General features: G+C 36.4%; 1 protein-coding gene across 2 annotated transcripts in view; it reads right to left on the minus strand.

The window, feature by feature from the left end:
* LOC121370094 (cilia- and flagella-associated protein 61-like) overlaps nt 1-13,954 on the minus strand; it is a 92,266-nt gene that overhangs the window by 7,121 nt on the left and 71,191 nt on the right. Inside the window, exons 27-31 of one of the 2 annotated variants that reach the window (XM_041495195.1) lie at nt 12,140-12,244; nt 9,577-9,680; nt 7,612-7,702; nt 6,862-6,921; nt 4,867-4,902 (exon numbers count right to left, since the gene is read on the minus strand). In XM_041495195.1, the coding sequence (XP_041351129.1) occupies nt 4,867-4,902; nt 6,862-6,921; nt 7,612-7,702; nt 9,577-9,680; nt 12,140-12,244 (396 nt within the window). The remainder of the gene's footprint in view (nt 1-4,866; nt 4,903-6,861; nt 6,922-7,611; nt 7,703-9,576; nt 9,681-12,139; nt 12,245-13,954) is intronic. The other variant, XM_041495196.1, reaches the window with a different exon arrangement.

Below are 13,954 nucleotides of genomic sequence, written 5' to 3' on the forward strand. Positions count from 1 at the left end.
ATGAATACTAATAAAAGTAGATGGAACCTCTTGAGTAATTGATATATCATTTTCTCTTTTTAGTTAACTATAATAAAATAGTACTGGTACTTTACTTTTTTATTCTCACTGCCCCAAGAGAGAGAGAGAGAGAGAGAGAGAGAGAGAGAGAGAGAGAGAGAGAGAGAGAGAGAGAGAGAGAGAGAGAGAGAGAGAGAGAGAGAGAGAGAGAGAGAGAGAGAGAGCGAGGGAGGGAGGGAGGGGGAGGGAGGGAGGGAGGGGAGGGAGGGAGGGAGGGAGGGAGGGAGGGAGGGAGGGAGGGAGGGAGGGAGAGAGAGAGAGAGAGAGAGAGAGAGAGAGAGAGAGAGAGAGAGAGAGAGAGAGAGAGAGAGAGAGAGAGAGAGAGAGAGAGAGAGAGAGAGAGAGAGAGAGAGAGAGAGAGAGAGGTAGGAGAGAGAAAGAGGGAGGGAGAGAAATAATCCTGGATTTACTTCAGTAGCTAGTAGGGCGTGACGTAGCCCAGTGGTAAAGCGCTTGCTTAATGTACTGTCAGTCTAGGATCGATACACGTTGGTGGCCCCATTGGGCTATTTCTCGTTTCAGCCATTGCTCCACAACTGGTGTAACAAAGGTCATGGTATGTACTATCCTGTCTGTGGGATGGTGCATATAAAAGATCCCTTGCTGCTAATCGAAAAAAGAGTAGCCCATGAAGTGGCGACAGTTGGTTTCCTCTCTCAATATCTGTGTGGTCCTTAACCATGTGTCTGACACCATATAACCGTAAATAAAATGTGTTGAGTGCATTGTTAAATAAAACATTTCCTTCCTTCAGTAGCTAGTAAAACTCAGCACTTCCTGCCTCTGGGTAATTGGTGTGTGCCTACATATAGCATGACCATTACTGAATCTGGTCTAGACAGTCAGAGATGAACCCATGCACCCATCTACCTTATGCTGCACTCAGGCATTTATCCAGGATTTTTTGCAAGGGTCTCATGTCTGATGGGATTGGGGAAATTAGCATGTTTAAATCATACTTGAGATATTGTTTTCAGGCTACTGAATGATGCAGTACACCACTGATAAATTAATTTATTACAACAGACATAATTAAATATATTGGGAATTTTTAGCATAGGAATTGGGAATTTTCAGTGCCACTTTCTTTTTGGGAAGAGGCCTATGTTCTGACCCACAGAACGCCTGGATAAAACCCTGGTACTGTTATAAATAACAGTTGGAGTGAGGGAGTTGTCTAAGCCCCCCCCCCCCCCCCCCCCCCCCACACACACACACACCATCTGCCTAAAGGTAATTAAACTAAATAATTTAGTAGTTTAGATACCATTCTACTTTATTTGGGTATACTTATTTTGGGCACAGAATTTATCATTATGATTTTAGTTCAATCTTAAGCCCTGTCATAGCTACTTTTATCAATTTATTTATTTTAACTCGATTTTGGTGTTTACCGTATATCCAAAATTAAATTTCAAGCATGCTGTCCTGGACACACACATATATCAGCCATTTGGACCGTCTGTCCAGCACAATGGACTAATGTTTTTTAGTTGCCAGTAATATAGAAGTAAATATTGTGGCCTTGCACCTCACCTCTGCATGAGCATCAAAACTCAGTCTCGATGGTTGCCAGTACTGGGGTGCGAACCCAATATTAGAGATTTCTCAAGACGATAAAAATCTATGCCCTCAAAACTTCAGAATAACAATTTTTAAAACACGGTTAAAAAGCAGAACCATGAAAGAAAAAAGCAGTCAGAATTGTGGATCATGAAGAATATATTAATGTTAAAAGGAATAAGGATAAAATATTGCCATTAAAAAACAAAGAGTACTGGTGAGGTACACAATATTGATATGCCTATCAAAAGTAGGTCACTGTGACCTAGTTATGGTAATGCAACACACCGCCAGCTCAAATCATACTAGCATGAAAAGTTTGATGATCCTATATGAATTGATAAGAAAGATATTGCACCAACAAGGATTTTCTTTAAAGTGCAGTAATGTGTGAAAAGTAGGTCACTGTGACCTAGTTATAGTACATGACATATTGCCATCCCATGTTGTACTTGCATGCAAGGTTTAATGATCCTGTATGAATTGATAAGAAAGATATGTTCCAGAAACAAAAAGTTTAAGGACAGACGTACGCCAAATGTCATACAATAATACCCCATAATACGACCTGTGAAACATGGGCATATAAAAAGGCCTGTGTATTAACATTAAATGGAGTAAGAATTTATTAATAAAAGAAATACAGACTATACATGTATTAACATTATAGGGAATAAGGACTGACCATATATATATATATAAAAAAAAAAAACTCTATAAAAAAAACCCCAACTTAATCATACAATTCTATTGATCTGCAGTTTATTTGTAAACTGTAGATGTACTATTAGCCCAGTTTCTAATCAATAGGTAAGCGAAAACAAATAGTTTTTACTTTTTATCTATGCTTAATTAATCTAAAACATGCTGCTGCAAATAGAACCAAATAAACATAAATGTGCTTAACTGATGTTGACATATGCACTGAATTTTCTTAAAAGCATGATCAACAAACCACTATAATATGTGGATAAGAAAGTCAATAAAATGCTGATCCCAAATATATTCTACAAAGACAATGAAACAAACTACTACAGTGAAACCCCTCTAAACTGGACACCCTTGGGGCCAAAAAAATATTCGGTTTTATGAGGGAGCCGGTTTAGAGAGGTTAAGTTATATCCTGGTTTTTAAAAATTAAGGACTCTGTAAAACATCCGGTTTTGAGGGAATTCCAGTTTATAGAGGGTCCAGTCTTGAGAGATTTCACTGTACCTGATAAATGTTTGTTATAAAACAGTCTGTTTAGAAAACAGATTGCTCAAACACCCATTTGAGAACACGGAGTACCATATTATATCAAACAGCGATATATCCCACATGTGTTGGAGATAAATTTTAACACTTCAGATTGGCTGCTCCATGGTAATGACCTAGACATTTAAGCCAAATCATCCACTGAAATTAACACTACCAATACTGATCTCCACCTATGACTATAAATTAAATGAGAGTGGGATTTGTCTCAGTTGGTCGAGTGCATCGCTTGAGATGTTTGCATCGCAGGATCAAACCATCTTGGTGGACCCATTGGTTCTGATTGGATTTTTTCTCATTCCAACCAGTGCACCACAATTTACTGCATTAGGAAAAACGTAGCGAGTTTCCTCTGATGACATGTCAGAATTACCAAATGTTTGACATCCAATAGCCGATGATTAATTAATCACTGTACTCCAGTGGTGTTGTTAAACAAAACAAACTTTAACTTTATAAATGAACTATGCAAGTACATTAAGCACCATAAGCTATAGTTGAAACAGGCTTAAATTTGTTTTAAACCAGGTTTTTGTGGCTAAGAAACAATACCATTAATGGTATCACTTATTGATTAAGAGCAACTCATTATAAGATAAATGACATCTAATGGCCACTCGATCATGTCACACTTGCTATACCACATAACGAACCTGACCATCACAACTCCCCAGATAATGATATAGATGCACATATATATAGTGAATCTGTCAAACCACCATTCTTCACAAAAGGCCATCTTAAAAATATATTGAAAATAAAATTTTATGTTCATTCGTTTTTTTGTGCCTATAATTAGTTAGCTTTAAACTCAGCAAGTATAATCACTGGGTCTTTGCTTTATGTTTAAAACAAAAAGTTATGCACTATTGATTGGGTTTTTTCAACATTAATATATTAGTTAGCTTTTTTTGGCAAACAGCAGATGCTTAGTAATCACTAAAATTTTGCTTTAGTCCTCAAAACAAAAAGTTATGCACTATTGATTGGGTTTTTTCAACATTAATATCTTTCTTTTTTTTTTTGGCAAACACAAGATGCTTAGTAATCCTAAAATTTTCTCTTAGTCCTCAAACAAAAAGTTATGCCCTATTAATTGTGTTTTTTTCAATATTTTTTTTTTTTTTTTTGGGGCAAACACAAGATGCTTAATAATCCTAAAATTTTCTCTTAGTCCTCAATCTTTAACCTCAAATAAAGCACCTTTCCCATCCCCACAAAAATTCATCATCCACCACAATAAAAGAAAAAATCCTAACCTTATACACTATAAAATATACACATATTTAATATGCTTGTCTTATCCTAAATTAAAGTTAAACAAATTGTTTGGGTTTTTTCATTACGTAACTTGGCTATTGGATGTCAAACATTTGGTAATTTTGACACGTGCATGCAATCATCAGAGGAAACCCACTACATTTTTCCATTAGGAGCAAGGGATCTTTTATATGCACTTTCCCAGACAGGAAAGCACATACCACAGCCTTTGACCAGTTGTGATGCACTGGTTGAAACAAGACAAAATTCAATCAGTTGAATGGATCCACTGAGGTGGTTCGATCCTGTGACATAAGCACCTTAGGTGAGCACTCAACTAATTGAGCTAAATCAAGCACCCCAGAGAGAGAGAGAGAGAGAGAGAGAGAGAGAGAGAGAGAGAGAGAGAGAGAGAGAGAGAGAGAGAGAGAGAGAGAGAGAGAGAGAGAGAGAGAGAGAGAGAGAGAGAGAACAATAAATGAATACAGAACAAAAGAAAAAGACCCCCCCCCCCAAAAAAAAAAAAAAAAAAAACAATCTTAACATGAAACCATAAAATAAACCAAAAAACTACAAAACAAAACAAATGTTATACCCAAACAAATATTATTAGTAAACAAATCCAATAATTTTGAACACAAAGAAACTAAAAAGACCTAAAATAAATGGTAACACTAACTGAAAAATGAGAAATAATGAACAATAAATTTTAAAAACAAAGTTTACAGCTAAAGACAGTGGGATCCATGAAGTATTATATGTCTGTAATACAAAATTGAAAACATTAAAGATAAAACAAAACCCCATACATTTAAGTTAAAAAACTGCTTTATGTAGAATGCTAAGCAACGACATGGCCTCGCGTACGACCAAATTCTCTGCCAATCAATTGTTTATCAACTCTAATTGCTTTGGATCATTTTCTTGCACCGAATGCCTCGCACATTACAAAAGAATCTAACAGACTAAGATGAAAAATAAACTATGATTTCAAAAACAAAAGAATGTACTTTGTATACCGTATAGAATATCTACCGAGAAGTGTATTAGTCAGTATTAAGGAAGAGTTCACATTGATAAAATGTGACTGCACCAAATGCCCAAGTTATTAAAAATACAATTATTATTATTGACTGAAATAACAAAATATTTAGTTTTTGTCCCATTTGGATGTTTAAGTACTCTGTATTGCTAAATAAATCATACAGGGCTGTCAAACATAAAGCAAACGTTTTTAGGTCTTTTTCTCTCGGAAGATCAAACAAAATAAGTTGACATATTTGTTCTAATAATGTAAGGGATGTAGTTTGGACAAATTCCAACGTACACAAGGCACAAAATGCCTTGATCAAGGAGATAAAAGTTTTCAAAGGGGGGTCGGAAGCAATATTTGCTTGTCCAATTTTAGAAATTTTTAGTTCACAGGTATTGGTATAAATTTTGTAGTTGTTCAATATTTTAATATGGAAAGAAGATGCTGCTCATGAACTGGATTATCAGAAAGATTTATATTCAGTGTATTCTGACTGGCAATCACCTCTTGCCCCCTGTCAATTTTGAGCCTTGGATATTACTTAACTAAAAATCTTTAAATAATAAAAATATATATACTAAAGGAAGCATTTGTGAGGCTAACTATGGTTTAAAAGTCTTGACTGCTATAAAAGTGTAGTCGTGGTGGTGTTCAGTGCTCCTACTGGCAGTGTCTAGTGGGTACTGAACTATTGTCTCACTTGGGAGAGCCCTGCACCTTTATACAGAGATCAAATCCTTGGCAGATGACACAGAAGTCCACTCCACGTCCATTTGAGATGTCACGTCCCTTTCTTCCTAGTTAATTTTTATTTAAGCACTTGACAGTTTCAACTTTGTGTTTAAACACAGTTTTTTTTTATTAATTTATATTAAACAATATTTATTCCATTTTGGTTTTTCTGGTGGGATTGGTCGACAGGCTACAAGCCTATATTAGGACCTTTCCCTACATTTATTTTTACAAACAAGCTGTGACAAGATGACACACTAAGTACATATAATAACTAACAACAATAAAACATAATAGTAGTACTAGATAATTAACATAAAAGTGAGCTACAGAAAGGAAAAGTACGTACAGAGACATAAGACAGATAGAGAAATGTAACGGTGCTATTGAGTTTCAAAATGTTTAGTGCTTACAATAAAGTCATGAACGGATTTTAAAATGTCTACATTTTCCTGATTAGTTAAGTGTAGATCACCAAATAATAAAATGTTATGATTATTAACTTTATTAACTTAATATGTTGAATTAGCCTTCCACTGACTCAGTTATCTGAGGGGATCAGCAGGCCTGTAAGAACTGGGGGGTGGCTGCAGGGTGTGTGTGTGTACCTGTGTTGTCCCACCTAAGGACAAAAATGTAAGTGGGTTTTTTTTCTATTCTATATAAATAAAGATAAAAATCTGGCATTAGAGACTGCTTCTTCCACCCAACCATTTAGTAGAGAGTGCTCCCCTCACTTCAGATATCATTCCTACAGGCCTGTTCTAGGGGTTCATTTTTAGAATTCTGGTCCCCAACTCCATGGGAAAAAGTAGATCTGCCCTTGCCTGGTTCGAATGTCTCCCCCCCCCCCCCCCCCCCCCCCCCCCCCCCCCCCCCCCCACCTACTTGCCCAGTCAAAATTGAATAATCTGCTGCTACACTATAGCAGAAATCAATGTGAAGCATACTCTTACCGTGATTTCATCATCCACGATCTGACGGACCTTTTCCTCCAAGGCATCAAGACTGGCCTCCTACAAAGACAGAATAACAAAACAATTAGGAAAGTAATGGGTTCATTGTTTAATAACAACACAGCAACACACAGCTATCAGGTGTCCAGTGTTGGAACTGTGAATGAGAAACATAATCTGGAAGAAAATGTGACCATTTTTTATCAACACAGAACACTCCCACCCCTGTATCGTGTGATGTCACCGTAACCAAACAATCTGTTACCTACTAGGTGAAAACCATGTGAACCAAGTTCTGGTTTCCTAAGATTTTGAAATATAAAAGTTTGTTTTGTTTAGCGACACCACTGGAGCACATTAATTAATCATCGGCTGTTGGATATCAAACATTTGGTAATTCTGACACATAGTCATCACAAGAAACCCGCTACATTTTTCCTAATGCAGCAAGGGATTTTTTATATGCACCATCCCACAGACAGAATAGCACATACCATGGCCTTTGATATACCAGTTGTGGTGCACGTATTGGCTGGAATGAAAAATAGCTCAATGGGATTTTGAATTAAAAAAAAAAAGAAAAAATTAAATTCACAGATTCCCTGTTACACTGTGTCTACCCCCATCCAGGGGAAACAAGGGGATTTTTAAATATTGTCCCCTGTTAGTCAGTGAAACTCGGCAAGGCTCAGTGAGGTTACAGCAGGCAATACTGGCATTACATGTTATGCATTGAAGAATACAACGTACCGGACTGGTAATGAGTAGCTCTCGAATCTCATCCCTGAAGTCTGCAAACCGGTCGTGGTAGACTGCCAGACACCATGATTCCTGGAAAAATCTGTAACAGAAAATGCTACACATAAAAAACATATTTCAAATAAAATTATATTATATTTTCCAATATGTAATTCATGCACTTAAAAGTTAAATAAATAAAGTTTTGTTTTGTTTAACGACACCACTAGAGCACATTGATTTATTAATCATCAGCTATTAGATGTCAAACATTTGGTAAGTTTGACATATAGTGTTAGGGAGGAAGCCTGCTACATTTTTCCATTAGCAGACAGGATAGTACATACAACGGCCTTTGCTATACCAATCGTGGTGCACTGGCTGGAACGAGAAATAGCCCAATGGGCCCACTGACAAGAATTGTTCCTACACCAACTGCACACCAAGTGCCAGGCCTTGTCTCTCCAAGTGTAATAGGCACTTGTTTCAAGCGAGCGCTTTACCACTGGGCTACATCCTGCCCTGCACTTAAAAGTCTACATAGTCTTAAAGATGTACAATATTTACGTTTTCAGTTTGATACTGTGATAATAGAGGCACTGATTTTCCGTTTCAGATTTTTCCCTTTTCCGTTTCATAATGTTACAAATTCCGGTTTTTTTCGTTTCAGTATTAAACAAATTGTTTTTGTTTCACTCACACACACACACACACACACTGCAATTAATTGTTGGTATAAAATAAATAAATATGCAATGAGGCAAAATATGTCAGTAGTTTGTATTTATTTTTGGTTTAAATTTAAACAAGTAACTTGTCAGGAAAGTGAACTTGCACAAACTAAAAATGTGTCAATTCTCAAATAATCAATACTGTGGTGACAAAATTTACACAATAAAAGCGATCCGTCTGAATACATATCTTCTGGAAATTGTGCCACTTGCATCTGGGGTTATCCTTTGAATTGGCAAAGTGCGACGTCGTTTGGCAGAAAGCATTTTGTAATTTTGAAAAAAAACCTGGCATACAATATGCAATTACTGCATTCCTTTGTGAGATCGGAAATATGGCAATGCCGCAAATGTTAAAAATTAATAAGCAAACATAACATAATATATCTTTCACTTGAGTAAATATCGGACAATTTTAGCTCACAATGTTCGGTTTTTCCCGTTAAATCGCCAGGAATAAGCGAAGAAAACATGACTGGTAAAACGTCTAGATACTCTACATTAAACATTTGGCGTAACATACAAAGGTACTAGTGTCGTAGCATAGCACAGGCAGATGTCAGATGTCGGTGTCCATAGTTTCTAGTTCGAAAAATTAATTTTAATTAATCAAATGCGCTATTTAAACTTAAATAATGTTTTGGAAAAAAATTGGAAATTCCGTTTCAGATAGGTATTTCCGCGATTCCATCCGCGATTCCGTGATCGCGGAAAATCAGTGCCTCTATGATAACCATATAAAGTGAAAGAATTTATTAATTTATTAAAAAAGAAAACTTTACAATTGAAGATTCTATCATGAATGAAAGAGTTGGCATGAGCCAACACTCATGCCCATGACAGGCGTGTGCTACAACAGCTTATTCTGAACGTGCATGCAAAACCCGAAGTCAAGTCAAGTGAAACAATTGAAGCAAATTTCAAGTAAAACAAATTTCCCCAATGTGTTTTAAAATCTTTATATTCTGTGTTAATTCTTAAAAATGTAAATCATATATATTATAATTTTATAAATATAGTTTAATTCATAGCTGGGTCCACATTTGTTATATTGTGATCATCATGCAAGTGAAAGAATATACTAATTACAATAGATTAATAATTCAAATGTTAAGGCAGATTATTTTTTTGCTTTGCTATTCAGTTAAAAATCAAGGCAGTCTTATTGTGCTGGTTCTGATGCAATGTTTTTCTAACAGTCAGATCGATGTACATAAGAGATTGTAAATAAAAAGGATGAACTCACTGGTAAAAGTCTTGAATGAGTTCTTCATCAAACCTTTGCAAGAGATTGTTCAGATAGCGTTCGTGGACACCAAACAAACACATGATATTGTATGTGGGTATCGCCTAAAAAAATAAAAAAATAAAACTTTTAAATACCTATATAATATTGGTCTCAAAATGGAGAGGCATTATCATGAGCTTTTCATTAAATTTAAAAAACAGTTTTCATGTGATACCAAAATCAATAATTCTGCAACTAATCTAGAGACTTTTTATGTCTGAAGGGCCGTTGTCATTATGCAATTAGTCGCACAGGCTTGTTACATGCAATCACAATTTGTGCTGTGAGAACACCTAAATCAGAATGACTCGAGTATTATACGTTCCAATTTTTGTAGGGCTGACAAATTGCATGCCACAAGTCGGTGTGACATGACATCGCCGCTTGATTAAATTTAACAATACCATATCAATAATGTCTAACATGACTGATGACTGCATACACGTAAATAGTTACTAGGGGAGGGGGGAGACCCAAGCCCATGCAATGGGACACCAACATAGTCTATACATAATAAGAGAATTGTGGGTGTTGAATTTACCAAAAAATAAGAAAATCACACCATATCACGACATCTATCGAAGAAAAATCATTGTATTTTCCCCTAAGATGATGGTGAACATTTGCATTAGCTACTCCTGGCCATCTCCACTCTATCAATATTCATTCCAGATCCAGAGATCACATACACATACACATACCGATCAAAGGCTCAGTTCAAAGTGTGCATCATTAATTATTAATATGGAACAAATAAGAGAAGACAAATGTCTACACCTTTCCCACAATGGTTAAATATGACAACATGCAGATAGAAATGATTGCATAGTTGACGGTCACAACCTATGGATTATATATATATATACTCTTCAAAAAAAGTAGGGGAACTCTAATAAGAATTTATAATTGCCAAAATTGTAAGGTATATTAGCTGTGGGGAATGGTTATATGATAATAGTGAATTAATTGGGCAAACATTACAACTGGTAGTTCAGTATTACAGTATGACCACCAAAGATCTTAAAGAACAATTGGGGTCAGAAGTGAAATTTGAAAGTTGACATTTTTTTATCAGTAAATTGCAAATTCAAACAATAAAAATGACTAAAAACAAAACAATAACAACTGTATGATCAACAGAATGAAAACGACTGCCAAAAATAATGTTCCACAGTGATTAATCAACTTTCCTGGAAATTGTCAAAATCGAGAATGACACCCCACGGGGCAACTGTATGATGCACATGCAAACTATGGAATGTGTTTCGGTGTGTTGATAAACAGACCTGAACGTTCTTTACTAGGATGTCTGTAGTCAAAATGTATGTTCGGTCTAACAGTTGATATTAACATTAATATTTCAGGTTCCCCTACATTTTTTGAAAAGTATATATATATATATATATATGATTGTATATAATATTATAATCTATTCAGAAATCACTTGGGGGAAAAAAACCTTAGTCACAATTCAATTAGAAATTCTAGATCATCTTTCTTTCACTATCATAGCCAACTTCAGAGATAAATGATTCTATACCTATTTATGTAATATCCATTGCTTGGATTATAAAGCATCACCCCCCCCCCCCCAGCCCCCCCCCCCCCAAAAAAAAAAACCCTAACCCCCCTTAAAAATTGGTTAAGAATGAACGTCAAACATTAACTATAAATAACTGATCTATAAACATGATAGATGGAAGAATGCATGAATGAATGGATGGATAGGTAGATAGGATGAATGGATGGATGGATGGAAGGATGAATGGATGGATGAATAAATGGATAGATGGATGGATGGAAGGAAGGATAGGTGAAAATATGAGACAAAAAACTGGCTACTAAAAAGTTTCAGCTCTTCCATCACTTTGGTATTATGCCATTCCATTCTTTTTCCTGGGAGTATTAAAAAGGAACAGCTTAAAAACAAGTGGCCACATAAAACAGGTCAATACATACTGTATTATATATGGGAGAATAGTAAAATAGACTGGCATCAGTGTCACAGTAGTGAAACCATCGGCGGACAGGTACTGGGTTCGCACCCCGGGCCCCAGACCCAGAGTGACTGTTAAAAGCTCAATGGGGAGGGGTAAGGCCACTACACACTCTCTGCTCTCACTCTGATAACAATTATCCAACAACTCCCTGACCTGGACAGACAGCCCAGATAGCTAAGAGAGACAGAGAGACAGAGACTGTGTGTGTGTGTGTGTGTGTGTGTGTGTGTTGTGTGTGTGTGTGTGTGTGTGTTGTGTGTGGTGTGTGTGTGTGTGTGTTGTGTGTGTTGTGTGTGGTGTGTGTGTGTGTGGTGTGTGTGTGTGTGTGTGTGTGTGTGTGTGTGTGTGTGTGTGTGTGTGTGTGTGTGTGTGTGTGTGTGTGTGTGTGTGTGTGTGTGTGTGTGTGTGTGTGTGTGCCCAGGACAGATGGAAGATATTACATTGAATTGAAATGAATGAAAGTAAAACAGCCTCTTCATATTATTTTTAATGAAAAAACTCAAACTCGGTCTGGTACGCACTTTCTTTGACAGACAGGTGATGGTCTCAATTGTGTCATACTGGTTTATGTGGAGTCGGAAATAATTCGGTTTCTCTCCAAGTTCTCCAGTTATCAACTCCCGGCCCTTAAAGAAAGAAAGAAAGAAATTTGCATATTGATCACATTAATCGTTTGAAATCATTTTGATTTGTATAATACTTATTTTTTTATAAAAATTGGCAGTCATCATTGTGTAATAACAACAATTCTAGTATATATACACTTTTGCATTGATTAAGTTGTAAAATAAAACCTGCCAATATAAAATAGTTATACAGATGTAGGAACATAAGCCAGCCACTGGCAGTGGCGGATCCAGAAATTCCATTTAGTGGGGGGGGCCCTAATGACATCAGGCAGAATGACAAGGGAACTTTGGGGGAGGTTTGGAGGGGGATCGTAAAAAATGTTTAAAATTAATATATAATAAAATTATAAGTCGCAAAATTTAGGGGGCCCCCCTAGATCCACCTCTGACTGGTGAATTTGTATGGCGTTGCCATGGTGTTGAAGGCTCAGACTATATTACGGAAGGAAGGAAGGAAGGAATGTTTTATTTAACGACGCACTCAACACATTTTATTTATGGTTATATTAAGGGTCTTGAGTCTAGACTTTAATTTTTTTATGAAAGTTAAAATTTGTTTTGTTTTAACGACACCACTAGAGCACATTGATTTATTAATCATTGGCTATTGGAGGTCAAACATTTGGTACTTTTGATATATAGTAGAGAGAAAACCTTCTAAACTTTTTCATTAGTAGCAAGGGATCTTTTATATGCATCATTCCACAGACAGGATAGCACATACCACAGCCTTTAGTATACCAGTCATGGTGCACTGGCTGGAATGAGAAATAGCCCAATGAGCCCACTGACAAGAATAGTTCCCACACCGACTGCACACCAAGTGAGCACTTTACCACTGGGCTATGTCCCGCCCCTTAAAATGTTTATAAGTGCCAGTCTTTCGTCTCTCACGTGTAATAGGCACTTGTGTCTTGTGGCCACCCATGCCACACACCTGCCATCTTCCATCAGCTTTTGTTAGAGGCTTAGTCTGACTTAGTTACGAGGCGCTTATATATAACCACCTAATATATTCCCTGTTACTGGTGATCACTAGTTGGTGCTTTGGGTCAGTCCACCTTTATTAGTAGGGTTTCTGCCAAGGGTACAACGGTAAAATTACGTACAGTACGCTAAAATCATGGAAATTAGTGTATGCATTTTTATAAGTATTAGAAAGATCATAGTAAGAGATCTGGGCCCTGTTTTAAGAAGCGATCTTAGCACTAAGATCACCTTAAGTGCATAACTACCTTATACACTTAAGGTGATCTTAGAGCTAAGATCGTTTTGTGTAACAATCTCTGAAACTTGTGTAGTGAATAGCGACGTGATACTGAACACAATGTTCCCTGAACATAACTGCTGAATCTGCATATTGATAGCCACTTGCTCTGAGGCATAATAAACAGCCTCGATCAATATCAAGTAAACTGCTGTAAATCATAAAATATTAGCAATCTTAAAAATTAGTGAAATCCAAATAAGTGACGCATTAGCGACATCAAATTTTAGTGAGGTCATCATAGCAGAAAATAAAGAAAGAATAAGCTAAACTCGTAAGATCAGCTGAAATAATGTTTTTGACGAATCTTGTTGTTAAAGGAGAGGACAATTAAGGCATTTGGCCTGATATGCATATTCAACGATATATAATGCACATTATTGCTTAATATCAACACGTATAATCGTATAGTTAATTAATAAAATGGTTAAATGTGACGA

This window comes from Gigantopelta aegis, chromosome 4 (assembly GCF_016097555.1).
Source record: "Gigantopelta aegis isolate Gae_Host chromosome 4, Gae_host_genome, whole genome shotgun sequence".
Taxonomy (NCBI): domain Eukaryota; kingdom Metazoa; phylum Mollusca; class Gastropoda; order Neomphalida; family Peltospiridae; genus Gigantopelta; species Gigantopelta aegis.